The sequence below is a fragment of the Nelusetta ayraudi genome, unplaced genomic scaffold, assembly GCF_046127955.1.
Source record: "Nelusetta ayraudi isolate G7.1 ecotype Tasmania unplaced genomic scaffold, CSIRO-AGI_Nayr_v1 ptg000079l, whole genome shotgun sequence".
NCBI lineage: Eukaryota > Metazoa > Chordata > Actinopteri > Tetraodontiformes > Monacanthidae > Nelusetta > Nelusetta ayraudi.
The window spans coordinates 1160496-1182281 of NW_027466129.1; the positions used below are offsets into that span (position 1 = coordinate 1160496).

At 49.3% G+C, this 21786-nt stretch overlaps 2 protein-coding genes across 2 annotated transcripts; one reads left to right on the plus strand and one right to left on the minus strand.

Moving 5' to 3' along the window:
- The first annotated feature begins 476 nt into the window (after positions 1–476).
- LOC142900093 (uncharacterized) lies at positions 477–4320 on the plus strand. The gene is made up of 6 exons (XM_076044127.1): positions 477–595; positions 1078–1203; positions 1817–2335; positions 2426–2613; positions 2688–2803; positions 3982–4320. Exons 1-6 carry the CDS (start codon positions 502–504, stop codon positions 4160–4162), a joined length of 1224 nt encoding a protein of 407 aa, XP_075900242.1. The 5' UTR covers positions 477–501; the 3' UTR covers positions 4163–4320.
- Positions 4321–5536: 1216 nt separating this feature from the next.
- Positions 5537–21174, minus strand: ptp4a2b (protein tyrosine phosphatase 4A2b). Its single transcript, XM_076044101.1, has 7 exons — positions 21016–21174; positions 9638–9971; positions 9096–9204; positions 8881–8973; positions 8640–8770; positions 7001–7075; positions 5537–6839 (listed from the first exon to the last, which is right to left on the minus strand). Exons 2-7 carry the CDS (start codon positions 9640–9642, stop codon positions 6728–6730), a joined length of 525 nt encoding a protein of 174 aa, XP_075900216.1. The 5' UTR covers positions 9643–9971; positions 21016–21174; the 3' UTR covers positions 5537–6727.
- Positions 21175–21786: the final 612 nt, after the last annotated feature.

Here is a 21786-nt window from a genome sequence, read left to right on the forward strand (position 1 = left end):
AGGTGGAGGGGGCGCAGCAGGAAGAGGACAAGGAGGCAGAGGAAGGAGGTCCAGAGCTCCATTAAAATGAGTCATTAACATGTTGGTGATTGTGTTTGATTTTGTTGTGGTTTCTCTACTATTGCTAGCAAAAGTAGTAGTTTGGTAGTTACATGGTATTTTACACGGTAGTTTACACAGGCGTCACAGCATCGCACTGCCAGGTCTGCAATGTGTTTTCATATGGATTCATGACTGTGAATAAATGAATAAATAAATAAACAAAAATAAATAAATAAATACATGTCAGCATTATAACAGGTGACCGCAACTGTGTTGATTGTGTCCTTCCCCACTACCTCTCGGTGTGTCTCGGTGTTTTCATACGTTTTCCACCTGGCGTGACGCTCCGCTGGCTTTTATTTTGAAAGAACGGACCAGAAGTCACATTTTTCTCCGCCTGCCGGGGTCTGTTTATAAAACCAGGCGGCTCCCCGGGGTCTTACTCTCCGGTGCAGCAGGATGTCGAGTCCCGGGAGGCCCCCTGCTGGTGAGGGGATGTACAGCCACGTCCTGGACGAGGACGGCACCTTCACCATCGAGCCGGCGGTCGGAGGTGAGAAACTACCGGCAACGTTTCAGCCACTTCGGGCGCCTCATTGAACTTCTGTGAGGGACAGAAGGAAGAAGGCATTTTTAAAAAATACCTTTAAGCGCCGATTTATGTTTCTTGCCGGTTGGAGTTCAAAATTAAATGGACACCAGCAAAGTCTGTGAAGGTTCACAGTCATCGAGATCAGAAGGGTAGAAGGGTTACGTTAGGGCAACTGGACTTGTTCTTGTGATCTCGCCTCTCATCCGAAAGGCTTCTTCAGTGGAGAGCCCCAGGTATTTAACCACCAGGAGGTGTGGGTGGGGCTAAGGCAGGAGCACCTACTATTAGCAAGGTGTTGATTTTTCAACAAAAAGGTGTTGATTCTGCTAAACTAATAATTTGGGTCTAAAGTAATAATTTTAGTCAATCAACTGTAGTTAAAGTTCCCCAGGTTTTGAACAATAAAAAACAGATTTAAAAACCAGCATCATGTTTCCTCCCAGTTCGTCCCGGATTCCGACCAGTTCGCCCACTGGCTGTCGCCCAGCCGTACTGCCTCGCCACCTTCTGCCTGGTCGCGCTGAGCGCCGCCCTGCTGGTCGCCGTCATCATCGTCACGGCTCAGCACCGTGAGGACGCACATGCACGCATGCACACACACACTAATTATGACATATTTGCTATTTAGCCCATTATATGATATATATAATATATAATAAATAAATTAGTTGTGAGAATTATTTCTGAGCAAACTGCTCAAATCTGAGGTCAAACAGGAAATATTAGTAACTATGGACGTGATTGAAGCATCAGAATTCAGTTTAGTCGAGTTTGTGTATCTATATCTGTGCGGTTGCAACACTCACATGGTGGACATTGTTAGCCAATAGGTCATCTGTGACTTTTAAGTTGCTGATTATGCTTTTTCAGGCTTCTCATTGGCTCGCCTCTCACAGGCAATGGGCTGCGAGAGGGGAGGGGGAGTGGTCGTAGTAGAGTCATGTGGAGGAAATGGGCATCTATGTTTTTTTTTTGGTTTTGACAGTCAACAAGATAAGTGGAAAGAATCCTAATCTGATATTGTTTAATTTTGAAGGAGAAAGTGCCCTCTGGTGGAAATAATTGATATTCCACGAAAAGATAAGTCGGAAATTTTATGAACCTTGTAAATTAACAACCAGTTTTTAATTATTTTTTTTTCATGTTCTGGATGAAATGTCCTGGCGTTCAACACCACAACAGAGAAGAACCAGCCTCAAGGGGGCGCTGAAGAGTCCTCTTCCTCCTCCTCGGCACTACAGACGCAGGGCCAGAACGTGTCGACTCTGGTGGCCTCCATCAAGAAGCTGCAGCAGGAGAAGCAGCAGCTGCAGCAGGAGAAGCAGCAGCTGCAGCAGGAGAAGCAGCAGCTGCAGCAGGACAAGCAGGAGAAGCAGCAGCTGCAGCAGGACAAGCAGCAGTCGCAGCAGGAGAAACAGCAGCTGCAGCAGGACAAGCAGCAGCTGCAGCAGGACAAGCAGCAGCTGCAGCAAGAGAAGCAGCAGCTGCAGCAGGAGAAGCAGCAGTCGCAGCAGGAGAAACAGCAGCTGCAGCAGGACAAGCAGCAGCTGCAGCAGGAGAAGCAGCAGCTGCAGCAGGAGAAGCAGCAGCTGCAGCAAGAGAAGCAGCAGCTGCAGCAGGACAAGCAGCAGCTGCAGCAGGAGAAGCAGCAGCTGCAGCAGGAAAAGGCGGAGCTTCTGTCCAGGCTGAGCGCCACTAAAGGTGGGCAGGGCTAAATGAAATCAATGATGACAAATAATATTTTTAAAAAACCACACACCTCTGCTCCTCTGCTCTCTGGTTCTCCTCAAGGTCCAGAAGTCATTGGACAGCAGAGTTCTGGGCCACCGCCGACGCTGCTGCCCTGCCCCGACGGCTGGCACACCTTCAACAGCAGCTGCTACATGGTGTCGAAGACGTCGAAGAGCTGGAGCGGCAGCAAGGACGACTGCAGCAGCAAAGGAGGCCACCTGGCCATCATCACCACGGCCGAGGAGCAGGTAGGACTCAGCAGCGCCACCGCTGGGCGGAAGCAGGAAGTCCTCCCCTGACCTCCTGCTGCTCCTCCTGCCAGAGCTTCGTGTGGAACCTCCTGCCCCGAGGCCGCTGGAACCCCTTCTGGTTCGGCATCACTGACCAGGACACCGAGGACCAGTGGACCTGGGTGGACGGGACTCCACTGGTCGGAGGGTAGGACCACCTGCTCCCCCTCTTCCCCCTTCTCCTTCTTCTACTTCTCCTCCTCAACCTCCACCTTCTCCTCCTTCTCCTGATCCTCCTGATCATCCACCTTCTTTGCCTTCTCCTCTTCCTCCTCCTCCTCCATCTTCTTTACCTCCTCCTCCTTTTCCACCAACTCTTTTACCTCCTGCTTTGTCTTCTGCTCCGGAGCCACATCCTGGAGCTGCTCTGTCACCACGGGACCGCTGATGCTCCAGTTTCATCTGCGCATCCCAACCTGCAGCAGCAGCAGCTTCCTGCTCCAATAATTATAACACTTAGAGGAACAAGTTGAAGCATTGAGGGCCAAAGGGGCCAAAGGTCAAACAGCTACAACAAGCAATAATCTTTTGCCTTTATGCCTTTGAATTAAATTAAGATTCACACTGAAAAAAAAAAGCTCTTGTTGGCCACCAATGCAGCGCCCCCTGGTGGTGAAATGAATTGGTGCCTTGGCGGTGAAGTTCCTCCCTCACAAGGTGAACGAGGGCCTCTTTTGGCCTCTTAACAGTTAGAATTCAAACTTGATTTCTGTTCGCCCAGTGAACAGATCCACTGCTGTTCTGCTGCGTCTTTCCCAAATCTGAGGCTAAGAAAAAAAGATTCAGAGGCAAAATCTAAAAAAAAAAAGTTGTTGACGCAACCTGTTTTTCCTGTTAATCAAAATTAGGGCAGTTGTATTGTTGTTGTTGTTGGGTGCTTTGAAACATATCACTTTACAATGCATCCACTTGGTGGCTGCACAAGCTTTGAAAATGTGGCCCGACCTGAAGACGAAACACATCATTTCACACATCAAAATATTTCAACATTCAATTTGTTTTGTTGCAGTTTCTGAAACTTCTTCTTCTCTTCTCAACTTGCACTCTGATCCGCTAGCGTAACGACCCCACGTGCCCCCAGTGGCTGCTAGAAGTGCTGCTGCGTAGCCACAAACTGCTGGTCTAGTTGGTTTTTTCTCTGACTCTGAACCAGCTCATCACATTTTGCAGTCGAACTTCCCATTTCTCTTCCTCATTCTGGAAACTCTTTCTAAACACTTCATATGTCATTTCCCCCTCCCCTCCTCTGCTTCTTCTTCTGTGTTTTTTTTGGTGTCATTCTGCCATTCTGCTATGTATCTTTGCCCATCCCCCGCCTCTCCCCAGGTTCTGGGAAGTGGGCGAGCCCAACGACCACAATGACGAGGACTGCGGTTACATCGTCAAGACTCGGGTTGCCATCCGCAGCTGGTACGACGGCCCCTGCAGCATGGACCGCCGCTTCATCTGCGAGCTGGAGCGAGGGGGCGGAGCCAACAGTGCCGCCACCACCACCTCCCCACACTGAGGCGCTGTCTGCAAGGCTGGCACTGCTTTTAGCATATTTTTTTTTCTGGAGGCAAAACCAGTCAATATGTTTTTTATTTGTATGTAGTGGAAAAATCGTGGGGGTTTGGTGGTGCGCGTATTACTTACATTGTGTGTGTGTATGTGTGCGTGTGTGTACGAGTGAAAAATAAATATTATCACAAGGAGCTTGTGAGTTTGATTTTTGAACACTCTTTAAAATAGAGATTTAATATGTGCTATTGTTTAAATTATTTAAATTGAGGTTCATTCCATACATATATGTATGTATGTATATACAGTGCATGTGTACACACACACACACACACACACACACACACACACAGTATTGCAGGTAGGACGGTGAGGCCATAAAAAAAAGTCTTTTGACTGTAATTCATATTTATACGATATGAACTTGACGTATGAAAACATGCAGGAACCCAGGTTGTTGTAATAATAATAGTAATAATAATTTTATTATGTCACAAACCCTTTGACATATTCAATAATGAATCCGCGTCTCCACAAACCTTCAAATATCTTATGACCACATATGATTTCACAGATTGTACGCCATTCACTGAGTAAGAATAAATTAATGTATATTTAGCTGGTATATTTAACTGTCCTTATTTGTGTTTATTTAACTTTGAATAAACTAAACCTATTTTAAGTCTGTTTGAACTATTTAAAAAAACAAAAAAACACAAATTGACCATTTGAAGTAACAGTTATTAGTAAACCCTTTCATTTGCATTCATCCAATTCGTTGGGTGGCGAATAAAAATTGAGATTAATAAAATGTTGTTTGCATTTGGAGTCATCCAATTTGTCGGGTCGCAAAATAATAAACGTGATGAATATACATTTTATTTGACAATAAAGGTGCCTGAAAGTGTTTCCAGTTTCCGGTACCTGAAACTGTCTCCCCCGAGTCCGCAGCTGGCTACTGTTAGCTCTCGCTCAGGCGGCGTTGGATAAACAGACAGTCCTCTGCTGCCACCTGCTGTCCATCTTAGCAACTACCTGAGGAGAGAAACAGTCGGTTTCGTTTGGAGGACGACACAAAACTGAGGTGGTTTGGACAAAGACGCAGTGAGACCACACGGTGTCGCTGCTGTTTGCTGAGACCAGCCAGACACCAGAACTCACCGATCAGAACTAGAAGGTTCTTCTTCTGTGGGGTGTGTGATGGGAACAGGAGCCCCCGGTGGTTTCAACCGTTCTCATTGGATCACCAGGGTTCATCAAGCCTGCAGGAATCCACGCTCTGGACGCAGGGCGGTGACGGTCTGCAGTTCCTCGATGACGACAGCAAGGGGCGTGTCCTTCCACCGGTGAACGGGGATAGTGTAATAATAACGAACAAAGCTTTCTTTTATTTCGATTTATTTGTCTTTAAAGAACCAATACGAATGGAGATGTTTGTCAAAACTGGATACAACAAATTTTTTTTTAAAAAAAGAAAGAAAAAAAAAAGAAAAGAGAAAACATTTTCAGTCGCTTCCACATTTTGTCTCATGTTGGACCTCTGGCTCCATGAACACAAGCTGTGATGAACCTGTTCAGGTGCGTCCTGGCGTCTCCCTGTGAATGGAGGAGAGCAGGAGGAGTACCTGTGTGTACGTGTGTGTACGTGTGTGTGTGTGTGTGTGTGTGTGTGTGTGTGTGTGTGTGTGCGCGCGCGGGGCAGCCAGCAGGATTTCTTGGGCTTTTGAGGTGGATCCATTATTGCACTCCAACAAGATGCATAATAATAATGATAATAATAATGATAATATAAAATGGCTCTGAAGAAAAGACACTGTGCTGCGCCGCTGCCAGACCGTCACACCAGTCGTGTTGTGAATAAATACCGCAGACAAACTGAAAAGTGACCGGAAGCAACGTGGCAAAAAAACAAAACAAAACAATGACGTCACTGCGTGGACATTAGTGGAAACAGGCTCCGCCCCCCCACCCCCTCTTCCCCAGCCCCTCCCACCTCCATCCTGTCATCCTGGCCTGATTATGATTCGTCCCCCCCCCCAAAAAAAAAATTAAAATAAAATAAAGTGAAAATAAAAATATTGGTTTTCAACATTTCATCACCGTGGTGTAAAAAATGTAAAATAATTCACAACTATGGAAAGAAAAAAAAAATTATCCCATGACTACAACTGAGAAGAGAAAAATAAGAGGATGGATTCAATGTGGCGTGATTCTGGCCTGTGATTGGACAGTCAAGACAGACAGGAGGCGGGGCCTGCCTGTGTGCTTTCCATTCATTGGTTCAGCTGGTGGATCTCCACCCCGCCACCCTTAGACCTGGATTCATTCATCCGTCCATCCGTCCGTCCATCCGTCACCCATCCATCATTGCTCACTTCTCTCCTCTTCCATTATTTCAGAGTTAACAAATCACAATAATTATCGATAGCACGCTCTTTATTTTTTTTTCTTGTTGTTGCTGCTGTTGTCTCCGCCCATCCCGCTCCCCACCCCCCCCTCCTCCTCCTCTTCCTCCTCCTCCTCGCGGACGACCCCCCCGCTGGCTGGATGCGGTGTTGCGGGGGAGGAGGAGCTACTGCACGCAGCAGGTGTGGCCGTGGGCGTCCTTGACGCGCAGACGCATCTTGGGTCTGTACTTCTCGAGGTAGAGAAGCTGTTTGGAGTTGAAGGCTCCGCGTCTCTTCCTGCCGAGGGGTTGAGGGGAGAGAGGGAGGCCATTACCATGGAGACCAGACAGACAGACAGACGGACAGACACTCATTTGTTTTATGATCTAATTACAGCCAATAAATCCAGGCTGTTAAGCCCCTTAAATCAGCGCGCACACACACACACACACACTTACTGCCGTATGAACTGCACGGCATCCTCGTACTTCATGCCGCTCTCAATGAGGGCCAAGGCCACCAGGACCGGAGCTCTGAGGAGGAGAGCGCCACCAACAGGTTAGACACCGTGTAACACACACACACACACACACACACACACACACACACACACACACACACACACACACACACACACACACACACACACACACACACACACACTATTGCAGGTAGGACGGTGAGGCCATAAAAAAAAAGAAAACCTGGGAAATGGAGCCTGGGAAACCAGCAGGGGGCGGCGGTGAGTTCACGCCCTCCTGCTGCGGCCGAGGTTTACGGGAAGAAACCGCCCCCCCGCCCCCCTCCCCCCAGCAGGTTGCGTTCAAAAATTCAGTGAAGCAGAAGTTGAAGAATATAGGAAGAAAAAGAAATAAAAATCCAGAGGGCGATATAGAGCGCATGCCCGGCTCTTAAAGGGACAGTGCGCTACTTTATTTTATCTTATCTTATCTTTTTCAGGGTCGGGACTCTGAAGTATGTGTGAAAGGTCACTCAGGACGCCGTCCAATCAGATTTACATGAGCAGTTACATCTTCCGACACAACACGAAGTGAGGGCAGAGAGAGAGAGAGAGAGAGAGAGAGAGAGAGAGAGAGAGAGAGAGAGAGAGAGAGAGAGAGAGGACACGCCCCCTCTTTGTCTCCAACTCTGCCAACTACTTTATTGCAAACCCTGACCTCAAGATGACTGTTGACATGTTGCCAAGGAAATACCGCCCCCAACTCGCCCCTCCCCCTGTGACTGAGACGGTCACATGATCACATTCCGTTTTGTCTTCTTTTTTTAAAGATTGTGCATGAGCGCAAATGGCTGGAAGCAGCAGTAGAAGAAGCAGCAGAAGGAGGAGGAGGAGGAGGCGGCAAAGGTTAGTTGACAACGCCAGCTTCTTCCTGGTTGGGTTGGAACCTGAGTACAGACCCAGTGAGGTTCTACAGCAGCAGCAGGTCAGGAGACACTTTCCTTACCAGAGGAGCACCAGGATTCAGAGCTCCACCAGGACTCCTCCACCAGAGCTCCTCCTCCAGAGCTCCTCCAGCTCCCAGTGTTCCCACCGCAGGAACCCAACTGCCTCTAAATTTAGTCCCCAACTAGTGCTGCCTTTCCTTTTTTCAGACCCCCAAGCGGACCTGCTGGGGGGAGGCGGGGGGCGGAGCTATACCCTTGAGTGGTGGAGGGTGGGGGGAGGAGGCAGGGGCATGATGACCAACTCCGACTGTTGTTTACTTTAGCAAGCAAGCGGCTGCTGCTTGGATGTTGGACACGAGAGGAAAGGAGAGGGCCGAGGAAGTGGGTCCAGACTTTCAGAATAATGGAATGATAAGTAATAATAGGACAAGGACAAGTTCCACAAACACATTTCGAGAATCTAAATTACAAACTTATTTATATGTCACAATGCTGTTAATAATCCAGCTGTTCATAAAATGTCAATAACTTGTTTTTTCCCTTTTTCACCCTACAAATATTTTATTTTCCATCTCTTCTTCACCACAAGTTGATGGAAAACGTACTCGCACTTTCTCAAATTCTAGGGGGCACAAAATGCAACCACAGGGGGGCAGTGTGGAGCCCTCCGGAGGGGGCGGAGCCACTCACCGTCCGAGCCCAGCCACACAGTGCACGGCGATGCAGCAGCCCGGCTCCTCTCGGAACTTGGTGTTGAGCAGCTTGAGCCAGTCTTCCACGATCTGGGTTGGGGGCGGAGCCCCGTCATCGAAGGGCCAATCCTGGCGAGGGAGCGAAGAAGGAGGAAAAAAAATAGTTCAGTGAGTGAGTGAGTGAGTGAATTAAATAAAAAGGAACCAATGAGAGGAGTCGGGGGGCAGGGTCTACTCACCACCACCTGGATGCCTTCCTTCTCCACCGGCGCCTTGTCGTAGGTGGCGTCGCACACTCTGACCAGTGTGTTGACGTGGGACTTCTTCAGGTCCTGGAAGACACAGAGGGGAGGAGAGAGCGAGTGAGCAGGGGGTGGCGGGGCTAGAGGATGGGAGGGGCCAGTGACAGTACCAGTACCAGTACCAGTGCCAGTACCAGTGCCAGTAGCCGTACCTCGGTGAACCTGTTGAGCGTGGCGTTGGTGGGGTTGTGGGTGATGAGGAACCTCATGCAATTGTAGGCGATCTCTACAGCGGCGGGGCGGTGCATGTTGGCGAGACGGCTTGAGGGACGAAAACACAGTCACAATAATAGACAAAAAAAAATCTTACTAAACCAAAAAAAGAAAAGAAAAAAAACGGACTGACTGACGGCTCAGAGAGACTTAATCTGCTTGTAGTCGAGTGTTCAAGGAAAAACACAGGGGGAGAATAAAATAAATTATTAAAAAAATAAAAATACAAGATGACAGGTAGGTGGGAGCAGGGTGGGAGGGGCTGAGGGGGGCGAGGCCACTAACAGGTGATGGAGGACAGAGAAAAAACAAGGACAAGGATGAACTAGTCCATGGAAGTGACCGTGGTGGGCTCAGGAAAAAAAATGAAATAAAAAAATGAATTAAAACAAGTGAAAAAAAAGAAACTAAAATAATCAATTAATAAAAAGGAGGGGAAAAAAGATGGAGGAACTATCCAGGTGTCATCCAATCAGTTTACCCCATTCAGGAGAGCTGTTTGTGATGTGCTTGTCGGAGGAGAAAGCGGCAAAAGCGAGTGTTCGTATTGGCTTGGGCCGGGAAGCGAGGGGGGGCGGGGCCAAGGACTATGCAGTATCCCGGTAGAAGGGGGTGGGGCCTTGAAGACGAGCCAGTCGGGCAGACAGGCTGGTAGACAGGTGGCGACGGGGTGTGGGGGTCAGTCAGGGGGGCTTGTGGGTAGCGTAGTCCCTGGGCGGGGGGCCGGTTCACTCGGCGGTGAGGTGCTGTGCCTGGCAGAAGTCGCCACTCACACACGCCATATAGAAGCGCAGGCTCACGTCGACGCGGAAACCCTGCAGGAGAGAGGGAGAGAGAGGGTCGTTATTGGTCCAGAGTCCGAGGGGTGGGGGTGGAGGGACAGGTTGGTCGCCTCCGACAGCTCCACCCACAGTGAAAGTAAGTAAGTGCAACCTCCAGAGAAGAAACATTCAAACCGCAAAAAAATAACAATGATAATCCAGCACACTGCAGAAGTTTCTAAGCAAAAACTGGTGTGTGTGTGTGTGTGTGTGTACACACATACACATACACATACGCACGATGAAGGGGCACACAGTGAAATGGCCAATCTATTATGAAACACTGTGCAATGTATAAAACATACACGCCGTTGTCAGCCGACGGTAGAAAAATATATTGCAGCATTTAATTGAACACGGATACTGAACTTCAGCCAGCTGATTGACGACCCGGGGCTGAAACCTGGAAGCTGGTGATGTCAGTACTATGTCAATATGGCGGTACATTGCGAACAAGTGTCTCCTGGAACTTTAACATGGTCGCCATGGTGACCATATAAAGGTGTTGCAGCTCAAGAGTGTTTTTCACCAGCAGCGACTCCCAGGGCCAGGAGTCTCCGGCTCGGCCTGGAATCTGTTTGGATTACAACAAATCACCTTTTGTGGTCCAGGATGGAAACTAATAATATCCCCAGCGTGAAGCTCACACAGTGGCTCACAGAGCAGGTAACGTCTGCTGCGCCTGCCAGCAGCCAGCAGACTAAACCCAGCCGCCACAAACTGGCTGGAACCGTCTGGGAGCAGCCCGGCGGGGGAGGGGGAAGGGGGGGGGGGTCGGACTTGAGCCACGTGTCTCCAGTCACAAGGTGAGGACTGGAGGGCGGGAGCAGCTCCAGGAGCTGCACTGTCTGGGTCTCACGCTCCGGGTTCACCTTCACACTCAACCAAGACTCCCTGTAAACTGGGTCGTCCCTCAGACCAGCACCAGCACCAGCACCAGCACCAGCACCAGCACCAGCACCAGCACCCTCCAGTAGGGGTCACTACAGAGCAGACCGAGTACTGGTCAATGAGCAGACCAGTCAAACATCACCCACTTTTTTCCTTCCATCTCCTTGTAAAAACCCAACAATTGTTTTTATCTCTCCAATGACCAAGGCCTGAAAGTGCCATCTCTAGGTGGCACCTGTGTGACTGACTTTAGCGCCCCCAAAAGGCCAAATCTAGAAATAATATTGCAAAACAAAACTGTCAGACAAAAAGGCCTCATACAGGAGGGGAGCTACTGAGTGCAAACAGGAGTCACCTCACATTGGAACCTGGGACTACAACCAGGGACTGGGACTGGACCCTGGGACTGGACCCCCTGGAGTGTTGAACCAGCTCACAATGACAGAAGGATGGATGAATAAAACCAGCAGAGGCTCTCCTCCAACGCCGGCTCGTCTAGGGATGCAAATCACAGTGGAAACGAGCGAGTCTGTTGCATTGCGAGGAGGTGCAGCGAGCGCCACAACACAACCACACACGCGGCAAATGTGTTGGTCGAAACAAAACATCGCTCAACCGCACAGGAAATGAGATGCAGAGCAAACAGGAACCTCGGCGCTCAAGAGAGAGCAGAGTGATTTAATATGACGACGGAGGAGGAAGAGGAGGTGGACGAAGGCTTGCAGCAGCTTTTAACACACACACCACACACACCACACACACACTTTTTTCCCCCTTCTCAGGTGAGTGTTGATGAGTGGAGATGTTCAATGTTAAAGGTCCCTTAAAACACATTGTGTGGGGAAGTTGAGACTTAACGTGATGTCACAAAGGGCAGCGACCCCTCTGCCTTGTTGGTGGTCACACCCCTGCAGAATATGGGCCTTTAAAAAGGGACATGCTTCCTGTGAAGCTCTAATAATAACAATAATAATGATCATAACATTGTGCAACACTGCAGAAGTACAAATGGCTTCAAGCGAGTAAGTGATTTACAGTACCCCAGCGTGGCCAGTAGGGGCAGCGGCAGAATTTCAGAGGAGCCCAGCAGAGCAGCATTGGGCCCTTTAAGCTGCGGCCGCTGTGTTGCAGTTATGTATAGTAAAGTAGGAGAAAGTTCACAGAGGGAGGCCCGGAGAGAACTCCCTCAGAGACCCCCCCCTCCCCCGCCTCTCCCTCCATCATCATCATCAGTGCCAATCACATGGCCTGGCTGCTGCCGGAGGGGGAGGAGTCCAAACAGGGAGAAAGTACCAGATCAGCTGGCAGGGAGGAGTGGGATGAGGGGGTGAATGGGGGTGGAGGGAGAGGAGGGGGGAAGGGGTGCCGAGTGTGAGAGTGGCGAGCAGCCATATGAGCTGATAAGGAGCCCTTATCTCAGAAGTGAGGCGAAGCAGGAGAAGCCAAACAGGTGATTAGGCTGCGGGGGGGGGGGAAGAATGGGAACCAGGGCAGAGGTGGTGGCCACCACCACCACCACCACCACCATCACTGGCTCCGCCTCCGCTAGGTCAGCAGGCCACAATTTGAGGCGCAGCAGCAAAAAGAGAAAAAGAGAAGTAAAAATACTTCTGACATTTTCACGACAAGTGCAATAAAACACTTATTTATGAACACTTCTTTTTAACACTTAAACAGATGTGTAAATATTTTGTATACATATTTTATTTATTTTATTTAATATGACTACTAAATCACTATTGCACTCTTAAAGTTCTTCTCTTTGCACTGTACATGCTGCTAGAACTCAAATTTCCCAAATGGGGAATAAATAAAGGCATTCTTAAAAAAAGAGCCGACAAACAGCTTCATCAGCAGTAGCCTGACTTGCGTCACAATCTAGCTGGAGCAAAGTGCTGGCTACCAGGGTGAAGGGGGCGGCGGCTAAATTTAGAAAGCAAAAAAAAAATTGTTGCATTCACAACAAAGGAAAGCAAAAAAAAAGGATGAGGAGGATGAAAGTCTGGATGGTCACAAAGGCAAAAAGCCAGAAGAGAAAATATCTCCAGAGGCCCTCTGAGGAACCTGAAGGAACCTGGAGGTCAGGTGGTCTGAGGAAACCAATCAGCTGCTGCTGCTGCTGCTGCTGCTGCTGGTTCTGTCTGGCCACGATTAAACGGCACTGAGCCACACTGGGAAGAGCTGACAGCGACCACGGCAGGATTAACGTCTCCATGGAGACGATGGCGGCGCAGACGACACACTGTTACACAGCGTCTTCTCGCCCTCAGTCAAGCCTCCGTCTCTGGGAGGAGCAATGCTCTTCACCATCTTCTGGCTGAGGCTACGGTGAAAGAGAAAGACCTAGTGAAGGACCTTCAGAGGGCAGGGGTCGCCGCTATACCATTACGGAGGAGGATGTGATGACGGAGATGGACTGAGATAGCGTGGACAGTCAATACATTTCTGGAAGGATGCTAAAGGTCAGAGGTCAACTGGAAGGAGGTGTTGGGGGTTGCACCTTCTGAATGGCACTTTCCACCTCCACACCTGTGGGCGGCGCTGCATCAACAACCTTGGAAAGAGAACCAGAACCAAAAGACTCGTTCATCTGTTGGTCAACTGAAGAGCTTCCACTTCCTGTCACCTGACCTTCTCAGACTTTTGACCTTTGAGGAGGACCACGGTTGGGTCATCATGCTCCTCTAAGTCACAAACAGCACCAGAACTGGAGTTCAATCAAACAGCTCCTGTCTGTGTGTGCGTGTGTGTGTGTGTGTGTGTGTGTGTTTAGCCTGGACCAGACCAGACTGTGGTTGGCGTTATTTTTAAGTTCAGGAGAGGCACCTGGGGGAACATTTGGTGGTTGCGACAAAACTCAGAGTGACTGAAACAAGGCCATCAAGCCAGTCACCGAGTTCAGCCTTCCCCTCCAACTCCGACTTGTTCTTCTTCTATTTTTTATGGCCTTTGTTACTTCCAAATAAAAGATAAGACTTGATAGCACACAGGCGCTTGCACCTGCTGCAGAGGTCAGCAGCTGTTGCTGCTGGTGCTGCCTGGCAGTGACACACACGCAGATGCTTTGGATCAGATCATCTCCTTCCTTCCTTCCAGCTGATTGGCCGACTGACTGACCGACCAAACGAGAGCCCAAAAACATCACACAGGGGCCACACGTCCTGAAAAGGGGGACTGAAAACACAAAGCCTTTCAAGTCAAAGCTGTCCGAGCAGGTTCTCCAACACCTTTTGCAGAGTCCCGGTCGGTTTTTCCAGTAAAACGAGCTAACGACGCTAAACGCTAACCACTGCAGGCATGTTGGGACAAGGCGGTGCCGCCGAGCAGGGAGCTGCACTCCTGCAGGGGCAGCTCTGAAACTGATACGAGCAGCGTGTGTGGACGGAGGGACGACAACCACCACCACTACCACAACAACATGCTCACCTGCAGCTTTTCTCACAACACCAATGAAGGCTGTGACAGCAGCAGCCACCAGGGGGCAGTAGTGAGAGAGAGGCCCGTGCTAAGACAAATATTTGTTGTGTTTGTTGATTGATGTGATTGATCCACTGGGACAGCAGGGTACACAACTATAACAACAACAATATCAATCACGAGTGGTTGGTTAGGAGGTAGCTGACTTCCAACGTTTAACCTCCACACCTGGTCACCACCACCAGAGTCAGAGAGAGACTGGAGAGAGAGAGAGTCACCCTGGCACCGGCTGTTTTTGTTGCACGGTCAAGGTGACCAGTCTGGCTTTAGGACCCTGAGGTCGTCTGGCTCGGGAATAGAATGAAACTGGTGTGTTTAGTAGGACAGGAGGAGGAGGAGGAGGAGAGTGAGGAGGAGCAGGGCAAGGAACCACGGCAGCTTCTCAGGAGGACCTTCAGCCACCACTCCTCCTCCTCCTCCTCCTCCTCCTCCTCCTCCTCCTCCTCAGCAGTGAAGAAGCTTAACGATACAAACACACACCCAACTGTGTGTAAATAAAGAACACTAGCATTGTGAAAAAAAATTCCCTTTACCAACCAAGGTTTTCTACAAACACTGCTGCTCCACTAAGATCCAGGGATGGAAGATGAAAAGCTATTTATTGACTGGCGACTGCTGCAGCAGTCACTGCTACTGTTAATCACAATGATAATGATGGGGGACGCGGCAACAACTGGTGGGGCAAAATACTTTCCAACCTGACCAAACTGGACGGTCGTGCACAGCCAGTCTGACGTGACACACAAACACGAGAAGAACAACCCTCTGGGGTCCAACACATGCATCAGCCATCAACCGGCCAGAAGATGAGTTACAAACTCACACCTTGTGCGTTTAAAAGCTAACTTCTGCCCAGCTAAAGGACAACAGTCCCATGATGCCCTGCTGCACTTGTTGACAGAGCAGACGCGAAGGGGTTTAATGTTTATTATGTGTAACTTCCACATTGCGTACTCGCACGCTGATTCCGCTTTGTTTTGCAATTTTTTTTTTTGGTCAGAAGTTACGAAGCAAACAAAACAAAACAAAACAAAACAAAACAAAAAAAACCCTGCAGGCTGCGAGATAAGAAGATGTGAGGTGTTGCTGCCACTTCACGTTTCTGACTTCGACAGAACATCTGTCGCTCCTCTGTCCCACACACTCACACGCCCAGCGTTTCCACGAACAGGTCGCCCTCTTCTCCCCCAACACCGACACACACACAAACCTACGCACACAAGTGGCCCATGACAGGGCCACTTATCACGGTCGCTGTAGGGGCCAGATAAACAGCGTGGTCGATCAAAGGCGTGCGATAGGACGGACCTCCACTCTGTTGCCGCAGACACACTAGACTCACAACAGCAGCAGTAGTCAGAGAGAGAAAGAGAGTACAAAAATAAAATAAAATCACACATTCAAACGCAACACCAGCAACAGTGTTGCGCTTCAAGTAACACTGACGGGAAACCCAACAGCAGTGAGTTGAATAGAAGAAGTCAAACGGCAGACATGACATTTGACTGGCGATTTGCATGAAGGAAGAAGACAGAATGAATAAATAGAAACCAGTTCCCTCTCTGAACGACCACGAGACCAAGACAAAAGTTTCAGTTGTCACACATCAACTCCGTATTAATAATTTTCATTTTTATGTTGTGCAAGGTTGCCGCTTTGTGCTTTAATTCTCACAATATATCCCCCAAATCACTGTGATGTATGTATGTGTATGTATGTAAGTGTATGTATTCAAGTGTATGTGTGTATGTATATTTTTGTGTGTATGTATGCATGTGTTATACATGCACGCCTGGGCTTGTGCCTCTGTATGTATGTGCATGTGTATGTATGCATGCCTATGTATGTATGTGCATATGCATGCATGCATGTTGTGCGTGTGTATGCACCGTATGTGCGTGTGTATATATGTATGTGTGTGCGTATTTACGCATGTCTGTATGTATGCATGCATGTTGTGCGTGCCTATGTATTGTATATATGTATGTATGTGTGTGGGTACGTGCATATGTATGCATGTGCATGCGTATTTATGCACGTCTGTATGTATGCGCGTGTGTATGCATGCATGTATTAAAGTGTCCACTTTGTATTGCCTCTGCTGACTTGTTGCAGGGCGACGGCAGCCTGTAGCCAGTAGAGACACAAAGCAAAAAGCCTCTCAGAGGGATGAAAGGAGGCCGGGGACGTTGACAGAGAGAGAGAGAACATTTTGTGGCATAAAACAGAGGAATTTCAAAGAGATAAAACATTAAACAGGGGAAGGCAGCCGGAGCCCGTTGGAACATTTCAGACATGTTAATAGGTGAGCGAGCGCCTGCAGGGGGAGTCGGCCGCCCGGAACCACCACCACCACCGCCACCACCACCAATACCACGGATGCAGTGTCACAGCCTGAGCTGCTGGGCCTCGACAGGGACATCTTGTATTTTCAATTCATCCGGTGTTAATAAAAATCAGGCAAATTTCATTTTACAATTGCTGATCAGATTTTTTTTCTGGAAGAATTTGAATCTTTATACAATATTTGGAACTAGTATGTCATAAGAAAGGTGACCATATGCTGCAATAACGTGCTGACAATTAGTTTATTGTACCTGAAACCTTTTACTTGTCTTGAGTTGAAATATGATGATGTCATATTGACGTTTGTGTATTATTCCAGAACACACAAACAATCAATATGACGTCGTGCTGACGTCCAAAAGTCAGTGACAAAATCACAGGTGTTTAGATTTCTCACAGTACCACACCACAGGCGGGTAAAAAGAACAACCAGGTGATACTAAATTAGCGGCTAACATCCTCAGTTACACGCGCACGCACACACTATCTGTGGTGGGATCATCATCATCATCATCATCATCATCATCATGCCGACAACGACGCTCAGCAACAGACTAAAATGTCGACTCACTTTCCTGGCTGCGAGCTGCAGAGTCCCGCTGCGACATCAACTCCTCTGACATTTGGGAAACCAAAACGAGACCCTTAGACGGCAGAATGTGTGTGTGCGTATGTGGGGTGGGGTGGGGGGGGGCACCTGTCGCCGTGACAACAGCGATCAAAGCAGTAGCAACAACTGCTCTACAACGGTTTGTCCCCCCCGCCCCCCCCCATAAAGAAGCGATCAGAGCAGAACACACACACACACACACACACACACACACACACACACACACACACACACACACACACACACACACACACACACACAAGGCTGAGGAAGCTGGATGAGACAGAGTCACGTGTGTGTGTTTGTGTGTAATGCACCCAACAAGCCGATAAGGATGTCCAGAAACAACAACCGCAACGCAACACATCACAACAAGTCTGTTTATATGCATGTGTGTAAGAACGGTGCAGTTTCTAGACCAGTGGCCTCCGAAAACAAGAAGCAGCTTTCTGGATCAAAAACAACAAGCTCCTCTACACAATAAACAAACTAACAAACAAAAAAAACCCCGCATCAAAACAACGGCAACAACAGTCGTGTGTTTGTGCGAGCTGCCAGCGGATAGAAAAGCGGTGCCCTGGTTCCTACCTGTTGCTATAGTTCCAGGAGGGAAGAAGAAGAGCCGTCACTCTGCTGCTAGTCCAAACACAGCAACACACACACACACACACACACAGCTGCTTTATCCCGCAGCAGCAGCAGCAGCAGCAGCAACAACAGTGAAGCCGCACCACGGCGGCGCTGGGGTGTCCGTGGTTACGGATGCACACACAAGACGCGCTCACTGCACTCTGGAGCAGGTTCCTCGACACAACTAGAACCTTGAACTGTGTGAACTGCAGACACAAAGCACTGTGTCACAAAACACAGCGACACGCACCGTCCCCTCCGTGGCTGTATGAATACAGCGCCAACACACGGCTAGCGCACCGTTTTAAAGGGTGCGCCGGCTTTTTAATGACATCACGGCAACAACACGCTTGTGGGAAGAGGACAATTATTTGGCTTTATGGGCTGACAAACACCACAGCAACACAACAGCAAAATGACACAGATAAAAACCTGATGATGGAACAAGTTTTCACAGAACGAGGTCACCTGGGGTTTCTCTGACAGGAAGAGGAACTGTTGGCAAGCTGTTGGCTGGCGAAGGCGAAAGCTAGCCTCGCAGGTTCGTACAGCCTGTGCGACAACACAGCTATTAATTTGTGTCAAGCGAGACGCGGACCTACAATTTACAGGCGCTTTGAACGGGCCGGGTGGTGGCATCCCGTGAACACATTCCCATCAGGGGTGTGTGGGGTGGTGGCGGTGGTTGTATGGAGCTGCAGGCGGCGCTCGACGTGACTCCAGAGGACTTTGGCTATTTCTAGTGCAGGCTGTGCATCATGTGTCAGCGCAGGTTGTCGGTGCCAGTGGCCTACTTCCAGCAAGCACACTAAATGTGAAAAATGGGAGCGGTGCTGCTGATAGCGGAGCTGCTCGTGACGGGGCTTGCACAAAAACCTAATCTGATAGATTTTGTTTAGTTAATTTGGTTAAAATAAACAGGAATAGGAGATCAGAATGTACTTTTTTGGCAGGACGCTCAACCTGACTGAGTGCGTTTAGAAAGTAAAATAAGTCCCGGGAGTCTGGAGACTTGCACGTGTGCTTCCAGGTGGCCTGGACGAGGGGGAAACAGACTATCTGAACTTCCTGAAATTCTGTTGGGACTTGGCACAACAGGAGCAGCGGCGTGGTGACATATGTATGTGAACGCTGATTAGTCACGTGAACAAAAACACAGAGCGCCACTGCTACTGCCGCCGTTGGCATCGACGTCAGGAGCGTGTACAAAGATTATTATTATTATTATTATTATTAATAATAATGATAATACACCCTCTTGTGGGAGTTCAGTCCTGGCTGAGCTCCTATCAGCACAAGAAATGTCCAGAATAAGCCATTAAAAATAATTTAAAAAAAAACTCAAACATGAAATGATTGGTTGGTCACTCTGATAACTTGAAAGGCCACATTAGAACACAAGGCCCCACTCTCTTGTTTGCTTTGATAAATGATTAGTCAGCGGCTCATCTTCCACACAGTGGATTTGGGTCACCTTGCCATGACTCACGCAGGGGGGAATGTATAATTAGTTTACCTGTTCAACCAGTCAGTCAGTCACTCATTGACTCATGTGGTCGGGATGAGTCAGCGAGTAAAGTGTTGATTCGAGAGCAGGGCTCGTTTTTATATTGAGTGTGTGTGTGTGTTGTAGTTGGTGGTGGTGGTAGTAGTAGTGGTGGTGGTGGTGGGGCCGAGCTCCGAGCTGAGCAGAGCTCCTCGGGAAGGTCACCAGTTGAAAGCTGAGAGCCATGGGAACGAGCCGCGGCCTCGGTGTCACACAGCTGGCTCCCCCGCGCAACTTCCTTCCCGAAGCGAGAGCCGTTTCCTCGTTTCACTTGAGCGCCAACACGGCGGAGAGGTCGGCCCGCCGTCCCCGTTCCTCAGAGAGGCCCGGCCGGCCGAGCACGCTTTAAATGATGGACCCCACCTAAAACCAGTGTCAGCTAGCTCACGCTGGATTTTCTTTTTTCTTTTTTCTTCCCTTCCCCTCCTCTCCCTCCACCAACCGAGCGCTGACGAATTTATTGAGTCACAGCAGCGACTTCGAGTAGATAGTTGACCAGACAAAGGGGAGCAGAAAGTCAAAGATAGCGACCGGAACTGGGACAACTGTCATGCTGCTCACGCATCCGATAGGCTACAAACACCGTGTTAGTTCGGTTTGGATGGGAATAAACGTGCCCAACTAACTCGCTGTGTGTGGGTCAAGATTTGTTCCGAAGGGCGGAAGGCAGCTGCACCAGCAGCAGCAGCCAGCTGGTTCAAATATCACCCAGCGGTGTAAGCGAGCAAAAGCCTCCAGAGACAAAACGCCCAGAGAAAACCAAGCAACTCTAGGACAGAACAACTGACAACGTCATATATTAACACACAGTTAGTGGGTAACAGAAAACAGGAGGTGAAACGTCAACCACTTTCCCTGTAAGGCTAGGCTAGCGGTTGACTGCGCGAACTACAAAGAGCTTACGGAAAAGCTAACAGGTATCAAGGTTGGTCCCAGTTTAAGAACAAAAAATACTCGACATTTCGTTGGAGGCAAACGGCAGTGATTTAAGGGGACACAACAAACAGTCGCCCGTGTCGCCAGACGGTTCGAAAGTGGGGAATAATGACACCGGTCCGAACATTAGCCAAGGATTTGGGCTTCAACCCCGTCCAGGAAATAGCCATAGCCATAGCCCCCTACTTGAAGCTAACGCGGCTAGGCTTAGCCCCCGCCGCCTTTACAATGGGTATTAGCAAACAGCTCAGCGGGCTCACGATAACCAGTCAACTCCAGAGATTGAGCCGTCGACGGCGAGCAGTTCGAGTGCAACCGACCGCTGCAACGAACCCACAATTTCTCAACGGTTCTGCTAGCCGAGGCTCTGGTTGCGAGCTAACGCGGCTAATGTAACCACACACACCCGAGAGGGTCTCTCCCTCAAGTGGAGTCACTGGTGTGTGTTTTGCTAATCGCTCCACGGTTGAAGAGCCAACTTTGCACCGGGGCTGTGTGTATGTGTGTTGCAATCGTGGACAGTCGTATCGGCTTGACCAGCGCACAGCCGTCTCTGTCCGTGTGTGCGTTGTGTAAGATAAAGTTTTTAGCGGGCTACTTACGAACGACAGGCTCAACATTGAAATCCCGTGACTACGCCGGAGAAACACGGAGGGAGGGTGGGACGCGCTGCTCGCTCGCTCGCCTTTTTTGTTCCTCTTCAATGTGGCAGTCCGAGTTCTTCTCGGCGTAGGTCGGCAACTGTTCCTCGGGGGGCGGAGCTTCCCTCTCTTTGGAGGCGCCTTCGCGGGCTGTCGGACATCCGGGCACCTCCCCGACCCAGCGCCGTCGACACGGAGAAACAAACCGCCAGTGTGTCTTGTTCTCTTAACTTACGTGACATGTTGACGTTAGGGACGTGTGCATTTAAGGAAAACCAGCTCAGACATCAAAGCCCACCGGGATGAATTGTGGCCTCGTCTCTTTTATCCACCAACCGGAAGCACCTCTGCACCATGATTTTTTTTTCTTATTGCACTCCAGCGTCTCAAAGGCTCTTATTTGTAACACAGTGATTTTAAGATCAGCGGTCCTAACAGTCTAAGCTGTTTGTTTTGTTTTTTATTTCCGGTTGGGTGTGGATCAAATAAAAGTGTGTCAAATTTGCCAACCCCCGCCCCCACCCTTCCGCCGTCGTGCCGTCTGTATGTACAAGCTTTACCACTGTCACGCGAACGCCGCGTGGAGTGCCTGACGTCAGAACGACGTAAAACGAAGAATCCGGGTTGCACGATGACAGCTCATCAGGGTGACGACAGTTCCAGAAAAAAAAAACCTGCTCTCAAGGGTTCACTTACAACACACACACACACACACACACACACACACACACA

Excerpts from the sequence above, each read along its gene's own strand:
- LOC142900093 (XM_076044127.1), top strand. The coding sequence starts at position 502 with ATGTCGAGTCCCGGGAGGCCCCCTGCTGGTGAGGGGATGTACAGCCAC. Across the intron at positions 596-1,077 it reads CATCGAGCCGGCGGTCGGAG|TTCGTCCCGGATTCCGACCA; the intron begins GTGAGAAACTAC and ends GTTTCCTCCCAG. Across the intron at positions 1,204-1,816 it reads CATCGTCACGGCTCAGCACC|AGAAGAACCAGCCTCAAGGG; the intron begins GTGAGGACGCAC and ends ACACCACAACAG.
- ptp4a2b (XM_076044101.1), bottom strand. Across the intron at positions 8,974-9,095 it reads CGCTCAACAGGTTCACCGAG|GACCTGAAGAAGTCCCACGT; the intron begins GTACGGCTACTG and ends TGTGTCTTCCAG. Across the intron at positions 7,076-8,639 it reads TGTGTGGCTGGGCTCGGACG|AGCTCCGGTCCTGGTGGCCT; the intron begins GTGAGTGGCTCC and ends TCTCCTCCTCAG.